Genomic DNA, 19,126 nt, shown 5'->3' on the forward strand with positions numbered 1-19,126 from the left:
GATGCAAAAATAAGTGATTTGCACCATTTTATTTGTAGCCCTGTCTCCTACATGATTGCTGGTGTTTGAGCCTCAAAGGAGTGTATTCAAGGGTTGGGTGTCCGTGAGCATGTGGGAGGCTTGCCCACCTTACCTGGGGGGGCTGGGAGGGCCACCTGAGTTTTAGGTGCTTCCCGGACGTTTTGGGAGGAAAGGCAAGTATGCTTACCTCCTAACATTCCGAATGAACAAATTGTGACTTTCGCTGCTGAAAAGGTGCATGGCCTCTGTAAAAGTGGGAATCTCATGACCCTGAGTAACACTATGCGGGGATACCCAGTGCTCTTGGAGCTGATGTCCATGCCCCCAGTCCCATTGACTCCTATGAATAGACACTGTGCAGATGAAGACTGTCCTGTGAAACAGGGACAGTTGGAGGTATGCTTTATCGAATGCTGGGTATGTATCGTAATTAAGGCTGATGCAAGGTTTCTAGGCACCCTAGAACAACTTCACATTACCACCCCTAATTTCTCAATCCACTCCTCCAATCCATATACAGTACAAAAAACTAACATTACCACAGGCTATGACACAGAGATAAATCATTTTTACAGTTCACACCCTGGAAAATGGTGCTGCAGATACAGCTGTCACAAGCATTAAACCTGCCCACACGGTAAGAGATTTTAAACAATATGGCCATTTTCAACCAATTGCAAAGACCAATCCTTTAAAAACTTTCCGCATGTGAGCATGATAATGATCCAATACATGTACCCGCTGGTAGTTCATCTAGCTTGCTGATCCCTTCAACGTGCAGAAGATGAACGACCTGTCATGCATGATTTGGCACACATTGTTCCGTGTGTAGGCATGATGAACGATGTGGCAATGATGTGTATATGATTTGCAGTTGTTAAACGATCCATCTAATCCTCTCACTGTTTACTCAATCGTTCTATGTGTGGGCATGATATTGGTTTGGCCAGGAGTGTTCTGGATTTCAAGGGAACTTTTGTAAGAGTTTGGATTGTTCATAACTTCTAACCATGTGTGGGCACCTTATGTTTAATAAGGATGTCAGAGACAGCCTTCATTTGTTCACGGGAATGCTCAGTGAACTGCCCCTTAAGGTCCTGGTGCCTTTAAGCAGCTACCTAATGGAAGAGTTGGCCCTGATTGTAATACAAAATGTCTGTCAGAGTGTCTGACATTTTATCTGACATCTTGAAACCAGCATATATTGTGATCATACAATGTGAGATATGGACATACAATATTTGTCTTGGAAAAATTTGAACTTCATCGCCCCTTGTCCAAATTTTTCCAAGATTCTACCGTAGTTGGGATTGAGTGGTGATCCCCACTTTTAGGACTCGTCAGAAGAAGAGTGACTGCACCTTGGGACTGATTTATTGTTTGTTTGTCTTTTATACAATATTTGTCTACCTCCCTCAGGAGGTAGACATGTCCCTGTATTTCCCCAGTGAAGAAACATGAGAAATGACTGGTGTTTGGGTGCGTGGGGCAGCACAGACACTGCAAACTGTGACTAGTTAGCACTTCACAAATGATCAGACCTTTCGACATGGAGGACATGTCTGATAAATTGTGGTCGGTCGTGATCCATTTTACAAATAAGGGGCCAATAGATCAGCCAGATAATTGTATAATAAAGCATAAAGCCAGGCATATATTATGTGACTATTGGCCCTATCCACAGATTCTCTGTGATTTTGGATGATAATCGCATAGTTTGTAACCATGATCGATCAGCAATGAAATTTCCCAGCAGGCCCGACTGATCTGATCATTATTCGACAGCACGGCTACTGCATGCACTGCTGCCGCTAATTGCTCAGCATTTTATCTGTTCCATGTCAGGGGAGAAAGGGAAATATCTCTTCCCAAGGGGAGGAACCCAGATATTGTGCTGCCATACACTGTGATGTATCTCATAGTGTGCGGCCACAATATCTGATGGTTTCCAGCTGACAGATATAAGGTCTGTTGGTCTGGCAGACAGAATATACCCAGCATTACAAATCTAAAAGATTGTTGTGTCATAAACTTTGATGATTGTAACCAAAATTGCTACTACTATAAAAGTTGTATACCCAGGTTGTTGTAATGATTATAATTAAGCAGTTTATACTGGGCTAATTGGATTATTATCAGTTTTCTTGGATTTGTGTGCAGATGATGTGGTTGGCTAAGCGCCATGGGACTCTCACCTCGGTATGACGGCTGTCTATTAATGATTTTTCAGCAATAAAAAGACAGGTATTTCGGACCCTCTGTGTACCCAGTAGTTAAATTATCCCTAAATACAAAAACCTCAGTTCCCCCCTCACCTACGTTGGACATCTCCGGCACAGAGGCCCTGTAGGGAGGGTGCAGGAAAACAGGGGGGTTGTCATTAATGTCCTGCACCTTGATGATGAATTGGGAGGGGGGTTCAAGCGGTCGAAGAGTAAGTTTGTCCACAGCCTGTGCCAATAGCACATACTCCTCCTTTTCTTCCCGATCCAGGGACTTTGTGACATGGATATTCCCAGTTTTATCATCAATGACAAACACAGAACCAGCTCCTTCTCCAGTCAGGACGTACTTGGCTCGTCCTTCTCCGCGATCTGCATCTGTGTGTAGCTGGGAAAACATAATTGCAGATATTTAAAGTCGTGAGAGCAAGAACAACTTCAGACTTTGTTACACACACCATATCTGACAGAATATACCCAACAGGACTTACACTTAGATGTTCAATACTAAAATACACTGAACATGTGCGGAATCTTGCCGGTGTTCTGCAAAAAACTGACTTGACACTTAATCCGGCGAGGGTGGAGGGGATGCGGTGGACGGCAGCAGGGAGCTCCGTCGGAACGGGGCACACGTGAATCTCATGCGCGCGCACCACCTTCTGACGGATGACAGGGCCTGGCGGCTACCGGGGGCTGGTGATTCTATCGCCAGCCCCCGCAACAACTAGACCTGCTTCATCTGTATCAGAATATAAAACTAACCAAATTATTAGGCGCTTATTGTAATAAAAATGTTTAACTATAGATCTATGCATTTAGATAAAAAATATATAAATAAAAAGCTGCAGCCTTCTGGCGTGCTGATGTCTCCACTCCCAATCGTTTTGGCTCTGTTATGTAACCTAGGGTGAAAACAGAGTCAGCTTAAGACTATAAAAATGTATGGAAGCGCCGCGCTGAGTTTTTTGGAAAGGTTGCACTCTGAACTGAATGACATGCACCAATAATAATGTACAGATTATTTATTAAATAAACAACAATAAAAATACTGATAAAATATATATTCTCTTTGTTGCGGTGGCTACCGATCAATTAATCAATCAATCAATCATAACATGTCACATATGACTGTACAAATAACTTCTACAGTATATATATTAGGTCTATAAATCTTCACTTGATACTAATGTATCAAATTGACACTTAAGATAAAAGTCTTGATAGTTTAAAATGAAACTGTATTATCATTTATTTCCAATTGGTAATATATGAACCATGTGTAAGCCGCACATATATTATTGGTCCACAGTAAGTCAGTGAATAATGACTTGCCGTGGTGACCAGCGGATACCAGCGGCCCATACAGACTGCACTACTTCACTGCACACCACACCACCACATTACCAATTGGAAACAAATTATAATATAGTTTCATTTTAAATTATCAAGACCTTTATCTTAAATGTCGATTTGACACATTAGTATCAAGTGAAGATTTATAGACCTAATATATATATATATAAGTTATATGTACAGTCATGTGTGACATGTTATGATTGATTAATTGATCAGTGGCCACCGCAAAGAAAGAGAAAATGTATTTTATCATTATTTTTATTGTTGTTTATTTACAGAGTAGTGCCCTGTCATATTATATGGATGCCAGTACACATTATGCAACACAATATATCCAATTCACATTATGTCATACTGTACTTCTCCTTCATATTGTGCTACACTAAAGTGTCCTCTGTTCATATTGAACCACACTAAAGTGCCTCCACTTCATATTGTGCCACACTAGTGTCCCAGTTCATATCATGCCACATTATGGTGCCTCTACTTCATATTGTTCGACACTACAGTGTCCCACCACATATTATGCCACACTAGAGTGCCCCTCTTGATATTGTGCCACATTACAGTGCCCTTGTTCATATTATGTAACTTCATAATGCCCTCCAGTTCACTTTATACCACACCACAATGTAGGCAACAAGGCAAAAGTTTGTAAGAGTCCCTATGTACCACCCAACAATGAAAAATGTATATAACCATGTGGGCCCCTCTCAGCTTTGGGCCCCATAGCAGCTGCACTCCTTGCACCTGTGTTAGCTACAACCTTAACCCTATATTTACCTAAATCATTAGTCTGTAAGCCTAGAAGTGCACAAAATCATTGATCACTTTGGGATACCCTAGAGATATAATTAGTCAGTACTGTTACATGTGTGTAGAAATAGCCATGACATGTAACAAAAAATGTATTTATTAAGCAATGTTTTACAGTTTCCATCACGAGCAACTTAAGCCCCTTACACACTAGGCCAGTTGTTCCCAAACCTTTTTGACTGATGGCACCCTAGAGTATCAGAATCATCTCTTTGAGACACCCCTAGACCAAAAGTTTCTTATTGACAAAGTTAGAAATTAATATTACATTAAGTAAATTTAGTTTATTTTCACTCTTTTGTGTAATAATGGGGTGAGGAACAATATTTGCTTCTGTTCGTCTACATATTTTATGATTGGCAGCCAATAGCACTGGTTTGGAATATTACATTGACCATAAATAATTTGAATTGGTCCTGGGCTACCAACCCAAGGCCCCACTGCAAGTGCTCTTAGCCATCCCAGGGTGCCATGGCACACAGTTTGGAACCACTGCACTAGGCAATATAATGAGCGATGACACTCATTTTGGCACTTCTGAGCGATATTGTTTATATATCGCCCAGTGTCTATGCTTTGCCTGACAGCCAATGTGCGCTCCCACGGGTCGTTAATGACCCCGCCATCATCTGTGCATGTACAGATGAGGGAGTGGATCATTAATGAGGGCCATACTACAGAATGCTCCTGGCACATAAGATGCAACACTATAGTGACCATCGGTTGCTGAGTAAGCCTCAGACGAAACTCCACTTTTCTCGGCACTCGTACAAATGGGGGGCAACAGAAGCCCATTTCATAGCACAATGTCCGTTGCTGTGCCTCAAATGCTGCAGCAGGTTAATCATACTGCGGCTAATGCTGGCCACACATCAGACCAACTTCAGACCAACTTTTTTCCAACCCTTCAAACTTCAACCATCCCACTTATCTGTCCAACTAAAACAGTTCTCCATACACCTAACCAACTTTTCTTCTAACCAGCAAACGTATTTTTTTTTTTTAGTCCAGCCAACTTCTGTCCACATTCTGAGGTCACAGAAGTGGGCGGCAGTGTCTGCCTGTTTTGAACATTGTTTTTAAAATGTCTGTTTACTGGAGCCTTTCTTCCAAACAATTGTTTTTTTGGGGGGTTAACTACAGTTCCAAACATGGTTGGCCTGCCTAGGAAAGTTTGTTCTTGTAGATCCACAAATAAAAGCTTGACATGGTACCTGTATTGATTTTTTTGTTTATTTTTTTAAAATTATTGTTAACATGGTAAATGACAGTGTAATGTTTTATTTATTTTACACACACAGATGTACCTGTAGGCTATACATTACTGGGTGTATGCATGCTACATTGGTGGGCAGGGGGTGCATGCTACATTGGTGGGCAGGTGGCCAATGAAGCATGCATGCTAAAACATTGGCGGGGAGTGGGGAGAACAAACTATTAACACATTGGTGGGCAGGGGAAAAAAACGTATGAAATCATCGGTGGCCAATAGCCGGAGCTCACACTACAACTGTGTGGAGCACCGACATCAGTGCACGGCTGTGCTGCTGCTGCCGTCTCACGCTGAAAGACATGAAAGATATTGGCTGATTGAGCTTCAGGTTTGGCCGACATCAATATCCTTAATGGTGCGCGGGGGCACGCATCGTTAACAAGATTAGGCATACACACTAGAAGACATTGGCCTCAATATCGGTCAGAAACCTTTTTTTGCCAATATCTTCTAGTGTGTATGGGCCTTAATGCTGAAACAGGGCAGTCTGCTTTTTTACACCAGCCTTCAACACACAAGAGAACATTGTGTTTGTTTATTGATACCTTGAAAATTCAGCACTTAACTATGTATCATTTGTGGAAACATTGTTGCAATTGTGAATGTTAGGTAATGGTAATCTCACTGTAGCTAAAAGCCTTTCATTATTTGTATTTTTCTCTTTTAATATTTTTTTTTTATTATTGATCACTGTGTTCGGAGGTGCTACAGTGAACTGCTCCATAATGGAGTATGTAGTTCCATATTACAGAATACAGAGCCTGTAAATCAAGGACTTGTGGGCAAAATACTAAGAATTCGAATACAAAAATTTGTATTCGTATTCTGAATATGAATGAATACAACTGACATCGCCGTCGTATGTCATTTACAAATTCTTATTCCGGAGTGGAATTTACAAATGACTGATTCGTATTTTCTCCTATTTCATATGAATTCGTATTCTTACTGATATGAATTTGCATTTTAAATACAAATTCGTATCGGCAGCCTACAGTGTAAAAAAAAGAGAGAAAAAGAAATAATACATTTTTAAAAAATGGCGTGCCCCCCCCCCCAAGATAGACAAAACCATTGGGTTCTGCTGTGTTACTATGAGTCCATGCGGCCAATTAATGGGCTTGCTGGGACTCTTAGTTCCACAGCAGAACCAATAGTTAAATAAAAACACACTGACACCAGAAAAATAAAACTATATTACATACAGAGCCCTTTCATACATATACTTACCAATCCTGACCCCGTAGGTAGGTCTCCATCCGTCCATCAGCTGGTCCTGGGGCAGCTGGATGATGCTGCCGCGGGGGAATCCTGCAGGGGTGACTGGGGATGATGCTGCGGGGGGGGGGGTGGGCTGGGGATGGATGATGCTGGGGGGGGGGGGGTCGGGACACAGGGAACAGGATGATGCTGCCAAAGGAGGGATAGTGCAGGGGGGACTGGGGATGATGTAGTGGTGGGGGGGCAGAGGGGACTGGGGATGGATGATGCGGGGGGGGGGGGGGTGGTGACTGGGGATGGATGATGCTTCCCGGGGGGACTGGTGATGATGCTGCCAGGGGATTGCGCAGGGGGACTGGTGATGATGTTGTGGGAGGGTGGGGGGAGAGGGATCATGATGCATGATGATGCAGCCAGAGGGGGATCACACAGGATGGATGATGCTGTGGGGGAGGGGGTGCCAGGCTCAGCAAATCTTCACCCAAAGCAGGGGCAAACGCAGGATTTTCAGAAGGGAGTTTCCAGAGGGGCAGAACAAAGCACGGAGATGGACACTTAGGTGACCCAGTATATGCCGGGTCAGTTAAAGTATTATAGATAGACCAAATGTATATAAATAATAATAAAAAATAAAAAATATATATATATACACATACAGGGGTGTCAACAGCAGTGTAGACCTCTGGGCATAGCAATGTATTGGGGCCCCTACCGATCCTCCAGCGGTAGGTAGGGGTGGGGAAAGCTTTGATGTCCCGCGGGTGGTAGGGGGTATTATATCAAACACTCAGCATGTAGGGCCTGGATCAGTAATATCAAACAGTATATCAAACACTCAGCATGTAGGGCCTGGATCACTAATTACCCCTTTACTGCACAGATGGTGGGAGATGGGGTGGGAGAAGGGGGAATTGGGCTGAATGAATGGGCCCTGATACATAACTTCCAGGGTGGTAGAGGATGTTTAATATGCAGAATATATATGTATAGTGGAGTGGGCTTATTATTCATCATTTTCTGGTGGGAGGACAGCTTGCTTGACTGCAGATATCTCCAGTTCCCGGAAATAGATTTCTTAGATTTTAATGGAATTAAAAACTAGAGAATCCCACCTACCAAATGGTATTGGGGGCTAGGGGATCAGAGTTCAGGAGGCAGAGCAATCCACCAACGAGTATATAAAGCTACACACCAGGTGTGTGGAGCTGGAGCAGTAACCAGCTGCTGGAAGGCTAATATCTCTGGTTCTGGGAAAAGTAGAGACAAGCTACTAGTGTCCATCAAACTCTAAGTCAGAAAGAACCTGAAATTAAGAGGCTTGGATGGGGACCACTGCTTTGAAGTCATATATCTCCAGTTTCCAAGGGCCGATTTTTAATATTCTTGTAACCCTGGAAAAAGGGGACCCTCAGCTTTCAGCCTAGGGCCCTTAGACTTCTGGGGAGGTTTCTGGGTACTCAGAAACCCCCCCCTGCGTGCGCTACTGCAAAGTGCCTGCTGGGGGAGAAGCCCCAGGTGCAACTGGAGGGCGCTGGCAGGCTTGTGTGAGCGCCGTGTCCTGGGAGAGTCTCCGCAGCTTCCAGCACACGATAGAGCCCCAGTACCACCTTCCACACCCCCGGTATCCCCAGCCGCTCTACCCCTTCCCCCACAGCTAAAGGAACTTGCGCCTGGGCACCTCTCCTTGCAGCCGCTGCACCTATTGCTGGGACATGGTGCTCGAAGCCTGCCCGCACCCTCCAGTTGCACCTGGGGCTTCTCCCCCAGCAGGAACCTGGGGGGAAGATTAGCTGAGCCCGTCCCCAGCAGCGGCCGGCATTCTGGGTGGGGGAGACCTAGACATTGTTCCCCATCACCCGGCAGCTTCCCTGGCACAGCCACCCAATCCGACAGCTGGACGGATGGTGGTGGTGAGGGGCAGGGCAGGCTCACCTGGACCCGGCTGGAGGCTGCAGAGGTAAAGTAGGTGGACACTGTTGGTCAGTATCCACCTACTTATCGGCCAGTTGGGAGAGTGTTTCCCCACACATCAGGACGATCAGCTGGGAAAAATCAAACAGGTTTGATTTTTCCCAGCTAGTTGGAACGACCGTTTGGTGACGTTTTTCAACGTTTTTGGCCATGTGGTTACAAACGGCTGATAATCATTTGCTCCCACACACTAGAAACATTATCATTCAACCAGCCAAAAGTTGGCTGGTTGGAACAATATCGTTCTGATGTGTGGCTGGCATAAGGGGGGACTATAAGCATACCTCCCAACATGATCCTCTCTAGGAGGGACATATTGCTCTGTTTCTGGACGTCCCTCCTAATTTATGATTACCATCACCTGTGGTGAAACACCTTTCTTATCACTTAACCTGTTCAAAGCAGGTGATGGTAATCATAAATTAAGAGGGAAGTCCAGGAGCCGATCATTGTGCCCCTCCGGGAATGGGTCATGTTGGGAGGTATGCGTTGTGTACACACTGAACGAAATGCACAATTATATCGTTAACAAAATGAAACAATAGGTTAACTTTAGAAACCTGCAAACTTGATGTTTGACTGTCATACAGGGTTAAACAAGCCTTGGTGGCAGATTTACACCAAGTGCTCCAGGTGAGAGTGATCTCTTAGCAATAACACGCTCTACCAGGTCCAGAATTTTAGCCTTTTTCTGTTTCTAGACGTGTCTCTTTCCTTAGTACAGACATCCCAGACAAAGTGTTTATACAGATTTCAGTATGCCGCAATAAGGAATGGCAGCAGAGCAATGATTTATTTATTTACTTGCAGCCCTTTCCACTGCTCTCTAAAGTGGACAATCTATATTACTAGTTAGGCACATATGGCAGCAATTTACTATTGCCAGTTTATCATTTAACATAAAAATTATATAGAACTGTACATTTTCAGTATTTACATAGCAGATCACACACACACACACACACACACACACACACACACACACACACACACACACACACAAGCAAAAGAAGGGCCAATAGCCAACCATTAGCAAATCTATGTGCCAGATGTAAATTAGAAATATAGTAATGAAGTAATCAAGAGAAATGGCACTTAAGACATTCCTCCCAACATGACCCTCTCCAGGAGGTACACAATGCTCTGCGGTTGGACTTCACTTTTAATTTATGATTGCCATCACCTGTGGTGAAATACCTTTCTTGTCAATTAACCTGTTCAAAACAGGTGATGGCAATTTTACATTAATACTACATGTACACACGGTGCGATATTGTTTGCGATCCGATTGGGATTGAATCTGTATCAAATCAAATGGCAAGCAAAGCGCATTCCATTTGGACTATATAGTACAGATCTGTACTATATAGTATTGTTTGCACAGTCTATTTCACTGTTTGATTGACACTAAGCGGGAGCAAGCACCGGTTCGAAGCGGCATCAAATGAGGCTAAAAACCGTCCAATGCCCATTGGATTTTCGATTCGATTTTACTATATAGTCATAATCAAACACAAAATCTCACCGTGTGTATATAGCTTAAGAGGGAGGTCCAGGAACAGAGCATTTTGAGTTGAGACTGACTTTTATTTGCAAAGGCAGGAGAAATCATCCCCTTCCATGGTACTGAGTAGAATCAGTGGTGGGGGAGGGCAGATTTTTGGCAGGGCGGGCTCTGTGGCACTTGGTAAGCTGCAATTTTAGCAGCTAATGGGGTCAACCAGAATCAGGCCCAGTGCGTATGCAGCTTTATAGAAGCTAAAGTATAAGAAAATGAATACTGAATCCAAAGATTATAATGGGCTGACCTATTGGAATACCAGGGTCTTGGCTATAGGTTGTTACAGTACAACTCACCCCAGTGTCAAGAACCACTCACTGAAATATACTTGCAAACATGTTGCTGTGTTTATTTTTACTCTGCACGCACACTTGTCCAGTGGTTCCCAAACTTTTTTAAATCACGGCACCCTAGGCATCAAAAAAGATCATGGCACCCCCTATGGTAAACATTTCTTATTGAGAATTTCTGGAAAAAAATATTAACCCTTTCAAGTCCAACATCTAGTCAGGCTCAACAGCCCTAGCGCTAGTAGCAGATCCCTTGGTGAGCGACTTTAAATTAAGAACATTAACATTGTTCAGCATTCAATGTAGACCGTTTTTTAATTTAAATAAAATGACAATTGATTTAAACATTTAAACCAGAGTGGTTTAAATTTGGACTGCAAAAGGTCAAATTAAGTTAATTGTGTTTATCTGTCATCCCTAGAATTAATTATGTGGTGAGGGACAGGATTTGCTTCTGTTTGTCCACATATGTTATGAATGATGGCCAGCAACACTGGGGTTGCCTTTTCCATTGACCATAAATAATTTGATTTGGAACTGGACCATCAAACCGTTGCACCCCTGCAAGTATCTCAAAGCACCATAGGGCACACAGAACAGTATTCTAGACGATATATATGATAAATGTCAGGTTAAATATAACAAATATGGCACAAAGAATAGAGCGATCATGTTCTTCTTTGATTAGCACACTACATGACGCTAGCGATATTGTCAGGTTTGAGTAAACCTGGTGACATCACTAGCGACTGTGGGAGTGTGCATATCAGCAAACACATTTCCAATATGGACCAATTGGACATATCGCTGAATCTGACATATCGCTCAGTGTGTGCTCACATAAGTATGGCAAGAGTGTGTCATTTTCTCCTGAGCTACCACCTTCTTCAGCATAAAATTAAAGATTTGTTTAACTCTTTATAACCAGTTTGAGAATTAAAGACTTAAGAATGAACAGTCTTTGGGGGTAGGGCCCTTATTCAGATCTGATCGCAGTACAAATTTGTTCCCAAAATGGGCAAAACCATGTGCACTGCAGGTGGGGCAGATGTAGCATTTGTAGAGAGAGGTAAATTTGGGTGGGCTGTGTTGAAACTAAAATCTAAATTGCAGTGTAAAAATAATGCAGCCAGTATTTACCCTGCACAGAAACAAAATAACTCACACAAATCTTACTCTCTCTGCACACTGTTACATCTGCCCCACCTGCAATTGATTGGCTGGTGATAAAAATACCAGGCACTTTATCACTTCTCCTGCCTTGTCACTGCTTTATACATCTATCTCTTTTAGGAGCATGCATCTTTAATTATTTGGAGTGTACAAACTGTCCAATGGTAGCGATGTGCCGTTAATGATATGGGTATTGTGCATATCACTAACCGTATATTGCCCAGTGCGTACCCAGTTTCAGTCATAAAATAGCTGGGATATTTCAGCAGATGTAACTTCTATGTGATACAAAATCTACAGCTTAAATGTTCATAACCCATCTAAATCCATTTAGGCATTTAAATCAACCATTAAGCACATTTGCTGATCCTTTTGAATGCTGACCGGTGTCAGTTTCGGCAAAGCATACTGCATCAACTTGTCATCATTCTGTGTCTGCAATGACATGTTCATTTGTGCATACAACAGCCTAGCAGTCTTATGAGCCTCAGCTACTTGCAGCACGTGTGCATGAAATGAAGGAGTGATTTCCAAAATACCAAAAAGCATCTCCACCATTTTATTTATTTGGTGTGAAGCAGAATCCATGTTCCCTAAGTATCTCATGATGACACCACTTATGACACCAATACATTACACATACAACATATCCTCTTCTTCAGGCGCCTTCATTTTTTTTTTGTTCTTGCTTCACTAAAATCATCACTGATCTGCTCCCTTATGTCATAGATCTCCATGCTACTTCTAACCAGCAGCCAGCCTTGGGGAGAGGGCAAAGGCACAATAAAGATGGTAGCTGAGGCAGAGTTACAGATAGAGAGTGAGATGTACAAAGTGTTAAAATGGAGAGTGAGAAATCACCAACCAATCAGCTCCTACCTGTCATTTTTCAAACACAGCCTGTGACATGGCAGTTAGTAGCTGACTGGCTGGTGTTTTATCACTCTCCATTTTATCACTGTTCAAGCTTAGTACATCTGGCCCAGGGAGAGGGAGCACATGAGTAAATGGGGAGCAAATGGACTGGGGGGGTCATAGGAATACTTGGGGGAGGTCAGAGGCACGTATGGGGAGGGGAGATCATACGCACACAAGGGAAGGTAGGGGGCAGAGGAATGGTGGTGGTGGTGGGGGGGGGGTCGGAGGCACAATTAGGGAGGCAGCGTTCATGGGCATTCATAGGGATGATAGTCAAAGGTACATTTGGTAAGGAGAGATGGTAGTTGCACATAGGGAGGTAGGAGGCAAAGGCACTCATTGGAAGGGGGATTAGGCACTCAAGGGAAAGATTTATTTGCCTATATTGCTGACAACTCATGAAAGATGAATGATGAGAATTAAGTAGAGATGATGATAGGGACATAGGTGGAGGATATATGAGAACACAACTACTGCAGTACCACTCTTGGCCATTGTATGAATTGTACTATCATTCTTTTTTTTTTTTAAATCTCTTTATTTATATACACCATAGGAAAGTTTGACAATGAAAACATTGCGATGCAGTATGCGTGTATGTTGACATAACAATAAAAGAGTACAAAACCGATATATTTCTGTATGCATAGTCATGAAAATAAAGATCAAACTTATAACCGTATCCATTGGTGCATTTTTTTTAGTAAACAGTAAAAAGGGGAGGGGGGGGGGGGGATTGTGATTAACAACTACCGAGTCACAAATTTAGTAGAAAAATAAAGATAGTACCAGAATAATATTGGTTACAGATAGGCACTACTAAGAGGAGTAATTAAATCATACCACACCGGGGAGTTGTCTATGGAAATGAGAGAACCACGGACCCCAGACACCGTGATACTTGGCCACTCTGTCGTGGAGAAGAGCAGTAATATATTCCATTGATGCTAAGGACCATATTTTATTTATTAAAGCTGGCATCGGAGAAGCAGAAGGTTGTTTCCACTGTGTAGCAATGAGGAGTTTAGCTGCATTAAAAACATGGAGACAAAGTTTATCCTGGGGTTTAGGTAGCCCACTCAATGGTTTGCACAGTAAAATGTATATCGAGTCTTTATGGTATGTGAAGTTGATCACACTGCCAACCAGGGATAGTACCTCATCCCAATATGCAGAAATCAGAGGGCATTCCCACAAAATATGCATAAAGGTGCCCTTGTTCCCACAATTCCGCCAGCAGAGGTCTGGAGTTGTTGGAAAAATAGAGTGTAATTTCTCAGGGACCAGGTAACAGCGTGAGTAAATCTTGAAAGAGTTTTCTTTGATATTTGTGTTGTACTATCATTCTTATCTTACTAATATCCTAACTGCTCAGCTCCCTTTAGTCATACATTAATGTTTTATTCACCAACGTTTTCCATGGCAAATTCTCTATAAGGTAGGGAAAACTGCATCAAGATCTGTTTAAAATGGCACCTGTCAAGGGGTGGGATATATTAGGCAGCAAGTGGACAGTCAGTTCATGCAGGTGATGTTTTGGAGGCAGAAATGGGCAAACTTAAGAATGTGAGCAACTTTGACAAGGACCAAATTGTGATGTCACATAGCATCTCTGAAATGGCAGTTCTTGTGGGGTGTTCCCAGTGAGCAGTTAATATTGCCTACCAATAGTGATCCAAGTAAGGACAATCAGTGAAGCAGAACCAGGTTCAATTGATATGCATAGGGAGAGCGAAGGCTAGCATATCTAGTCCAATCCCACAGAAAAGCTAATGCAGCACAAATTGCTGAAAAGTGAATGCTGGCTATGATACAAAGATGTGAAAACACAAACTGTGTATGGGCCACACAGCCACAGATCCATCAGTGCACCCATGCTGACCCCAGTGTAACACTGAAAGCTTCTACAGTGGGCACATGAGCATATGAACTGGAGCAATGGAAGAAGGTGGCCCAGTCCGATGAATCACATTTTTCCTTTACATTATGTGATTGTCCGGGAGTCTATGCGTTATTTACCTTGAGAAGAATTGGCACCAGGATGCATAATGGGAAGAGGGCAAGCTAGTTGGGGCAATGTTCTAATGGTAAACTGTGGGTAGTGGAATTAATCTGTGTTACATACTACCCACCTAATCATTGTTGTAGACAAAGAACACCCTTGGTATTCTGTGATGGCAGCAGGATAATGTGCCCTGTCACACAGCAAAACAAATTGTTCAGGAATGGTTTGAGGAACATGAAAAAGAACTCGCCTTTGCAAGAATCATCTATACTGTAAGCTGAAGAAATGTGTGTTTGAGGTGCCAACGATTCCCTTTCTAGGACATATCCTCTCCAGTACAGGCATAGAGATGAATCTCATGAATGTTAAAGCCATCCTGGACTGAACCGCTCCCACCACCCTCTAAGGAACACAAAGATTCCTAGGGTTTTACAATTATTACCAACAATTCAGTCGCAATTTCTCTTTCATAGCCGCACTCTCACCGCACTCACTCATAAAGGGGCAGTTCCATCTCACTGGTCTCCTGAAGCTACACCTGCCTTCCTTCAGCTAAAACAGGCTTTCATTCGGCACCCATTCTTCTACAGCCAGACATCAACCAGACCATTTTTTCTTGAGGTCGATGCGTCTTTTGAAGAAGTTGGTGCTATCCTATCATAGAAAGGAGAGAGCCAGACGCTACATCCTTGTGGATACTTCTCAAATAAAGTTCTCCCAGCTAAAAGGAATTATTGAATTGGACAGCAGGAGTTATTGGCTGTTAAATTGGGTCTTGAGGTGTGGCAATATCTGTCTGAGGGAGCTCGACATAAGATTACAGTAATTTCAGATCATAAGAACCTTTCTTTCCTATGAAATGTACAGTGCCTTACTTCAGGCCCAATGGGCTATGTTTTTTGAATGCTTCAATTTCCAGATAGTGTACAACCCGAGGCTCAAAACTGTAAAGCAGACGCACTTTCTTGATCTTTTGATTCCATTGTGGAAGACCATCCTCAGACCCAGCCAATCCTAAACCCTCTAGTCTTCGCTTAGACTACTCAACATCCAACACCCCCTCCTCGGAAGACTTTCGTCCCAATCGAATTATGGAAGAAAATCTTATCATGGGCAGCATTCATCCCAATTTGCCGGACACCCTGGTGTGCAAAAGACTCTGATGTTTCTCCAATCTGATTGTTTCATCTTGCATCAAATGCGCCCAGCATAAGACTCCATAACATCACCTGCCAGAACTCTTCATCCATTACCCATACCAACTCAACCATGGACGCATCTGTTCATGGATTTAATTTCCGAATTACAACCATCAAAGAGACACAAAGTAATTTGGGTAGTGGTCGACAGGTTTTCCAAAATGGCTCACTTCTTCCCATTAAAAGCAGAGACTCCTGGCTTCATTTTGGTCCACTGTGTGCCCTCAGCTCAGCCTGTCCATCATTATGGTTCCAGAGACCCCATACCGCACTGTAGCATCTTCTGACTATCCCAGTCCATTCCATCTGGTTCCGTTCTGTCCCGGGTCTGCCGGACTCCACCATGGTACCAGCAATTCTTCACGTCTTCTCCGTTCTTCAACACCGGATTCAATTATCCTCATGTCATCGCCAATCTTCTGGCTGGACAAAATTCTTCACGTCTTCTCCGTACATCAATTCTGGATCCAATTATCTTCACGTCATCCCCATTCCTCCAACCAGATACAATTATCTTTACGTCATCTCCATTCTTTAACCAGATTTGATCCTCTTCCAAAAACCCTATGCAAGAACTTATTGCTTTCTTATTTAGTTAAACATTGACTTTTCTCAAAGATCAGACTGTTTGTTTTCCATTGATGAAAAAGTCCATCATTAAACCTGCTAGTTTTATCCCAGCAATTTCTAGTCCGAGTGTAGTTCCGGAGCATCACACGAATCTTTCCAATCCTACACCTGTGACAAAAGGACATAACAGAGAGAAAGAATATCTATCTGTAGGTCTACAGACTTGTTGATAAACCATTGGGTAGAGGTATTAATAGCCTGAATGATCCTTACAGCCTTACAACATGCCCTCCCTCCTCCTCCAATCGGCAGAGCGAACAGAAGCTTGCTCTATTCAGTTTTGTGACCTTTAATGTAGTCACCTAACCTCTGTCTTCAGTCAATGCACAGGCTGGCTGGCAGGGTCACACAATGTTCTCAGCAGCCCTGTATGATGGTCAGAGGTGCACTCTCTCATATAGTCATTGTAAATAAATGGTAGTATCCCAAATTTCAGGGTACTATAGATGTCTCCAACTGGTGGTGCTTCATGTGAGTGCTCCCATTGAGAAACAGTATCATTATATGAAGTGCATCTGTCCTTGCAACTTGTTCACTTTTATTCCTGATGATGGTTTTTCTAATAAAACTGAAACGTTGAAAATCAACTTGCCTTACTCTGCTTTACAAAGACCGTGAGTGCCGCCTGCATACCCCTACCTACAATTGAAACTAGGAAGGCACCTGGCACAAGCATAGGCGAATCTAGAATTATGGTAATGGGTGGTCCCAGATCTAGACATAACAGCAGGGGTACCTTTGCGCGGCGTAGCCGCGCGTCAAAAAGGGGGTGTGGCCTCATTGGAAGGAGGTGTGGCATCACAAAAAGGGGTGTGGTATTACACTTTAGACCATACACAGTAATGCCCATTACACATTTTAGCAAACTCCGTAATACCCATTACACATAAAGCCACACACCGTAATGCCAATTACACATAAGGCCACACACCATAATGCCCATTACACATTGTGCCACACATCATGATGCCCATTACATACTATATAACAAACCGTAATGCCCATGACATATTTGCCACATAAGTGCTGCTTACCTACGTGCTCATTCCTAGGGGGTTCTTGCTTGATGGCACCATAGTACCCATTACACATGATGCCGCACACCATAGTACCCATTACACATGATGCCACACACCATAGTACCCATTACACATTATGCCGCGCACCATAGTACCCATTACACATGATGCTGCACACATAATGCCGCTTACACATAATGCTGCACAACGTAATGCCCCTTACACATTAAGCGACACATTATGCGTAATGCCCCCACATACCGCCACTTATAGCATCCCTTAAGCAATGCCCCCAAAAGTGCCACTTACTGTAAATTTTTATATGAGCCTTCGCTGCTGCTGCAGGGAGAGATGGAGAGCGGTGCAGCTGCTTCTATGGGGAGAGGAGCAGAGCGCAGTGCAGAGCACGCTCCCACTCCCCTGCTGGTGCCCCCTCTAGCCGAGTGGACATTTTAAATATTGTGCACGCTGTTGTTGTGCGTGACGTCGGGGGAGCACGCCGGGCGTCGGCACCACATGATTAAAGGGGGGGCGGGCTGAGGTGAAGAACGGGGAGAAGAATTGGAGCGGAAGCTGCAGGGGTGACAGTCATTGACAGCTGGGCAGAGAGCAGGGGGCTGCCCGGCTGTATGCAGAGCACTGCAGGTCACGGCTGTTTGAAATAATACCCCTTTCACAACAGAAAATGCAGGGATTTACCCGGGAATATGGTCCCAGGATCATGCAGGGACATTCCCAGGCTGACCCCTTATACACCAGCCTAGTCTAGCATTTTCTGGTGTGAGGGGGAGAGACAACCACTCCCCTCTCCCTACCCCCCTTTAACCAACCAGCTATATCTTCGGAACCAACTGACCCATTTACATGAGACCAGTATCATATTGCAGAACTTTTGAGTTGACTTCGAATGATTTTGGTCCCGTGAAACTGGGCTGTTTGGTTTCAGAGAAATCTGCCCTTTAAAGAACATAAACAGTCATGAAATTACATTTAAGAAATGAAAAAAAAAAAAAACGGTTTAACCTCAATATCCCAGGAATCAATTAACCCATATGGATCCAGCCTGGTATCAGATTAAAGGCCCAGCGATTTGGGTTCGACTGAGATCAACCTCGAGCTTCAGTGATGCTGAAGGGGGAACTGGCAGCCGTTGAACTGGGTGGGGGTCGGAATTAGCGGGTCCCATGTTATCCTATAGGGAAAACGTTCCAGGTTTGCCTGGCCGTATCTCTGGTTCCCAGGGGGCTAGAGACATGGGGCTGGGCTCGTTGGAAAGCCCCATCCCTCAGCTACAAAATGGGCTAATGGGTGGTCCCTAGATTCGCCTATGGGCACAAGTTACTTCTGGTCCGAAATGTGAGTGCCAAGCTCTGGAGGCTGTAGATAGATATATTTATTTATTTACAGTTTCTTATACAGCGCGCACACATATTCTGCAGCGCTTTACA

General features: G+C 43.5%; 1 protein-coding gene across 3 annotated transcripts in view; it reads right to left on the reverse strand.

Annotated features, from left to right (window-relative positions):
• CDH24 (cadherin 24) overlaps nt 1-19,126 on the reverse strand; it is a 71,841-nt gene that overhangs the window by 35,827 nt on the left and 16,888 nt on the right. For all 3 annotated transcript variants that reach the window (XM_083189107.1, XM_083189116.1, XM_083189126.1), the window contains one exon: nt 2,337-2,631. In XM_083189107.1, coding sequence (XP_083045233.1) covers nt 2,337-2,631 — 295 coding nt within the window. The remainder of the gene's footprint in view (nt 1-2,336; nt 2,632-19,126) is intronic.

This window comes from Crinia signifera, chromosome 1 (genome assembly GCF_055691185.1).
Source record: "Crinia signifera chromosome 1, ASM5569118v1, whole genome shotgun sequence".
Lineage (NCBI taxonomy): Eukaryota > Metazoa > Chordata > Amphibia > Anura > Myobatrachidae > Crinia > Crinia signifera.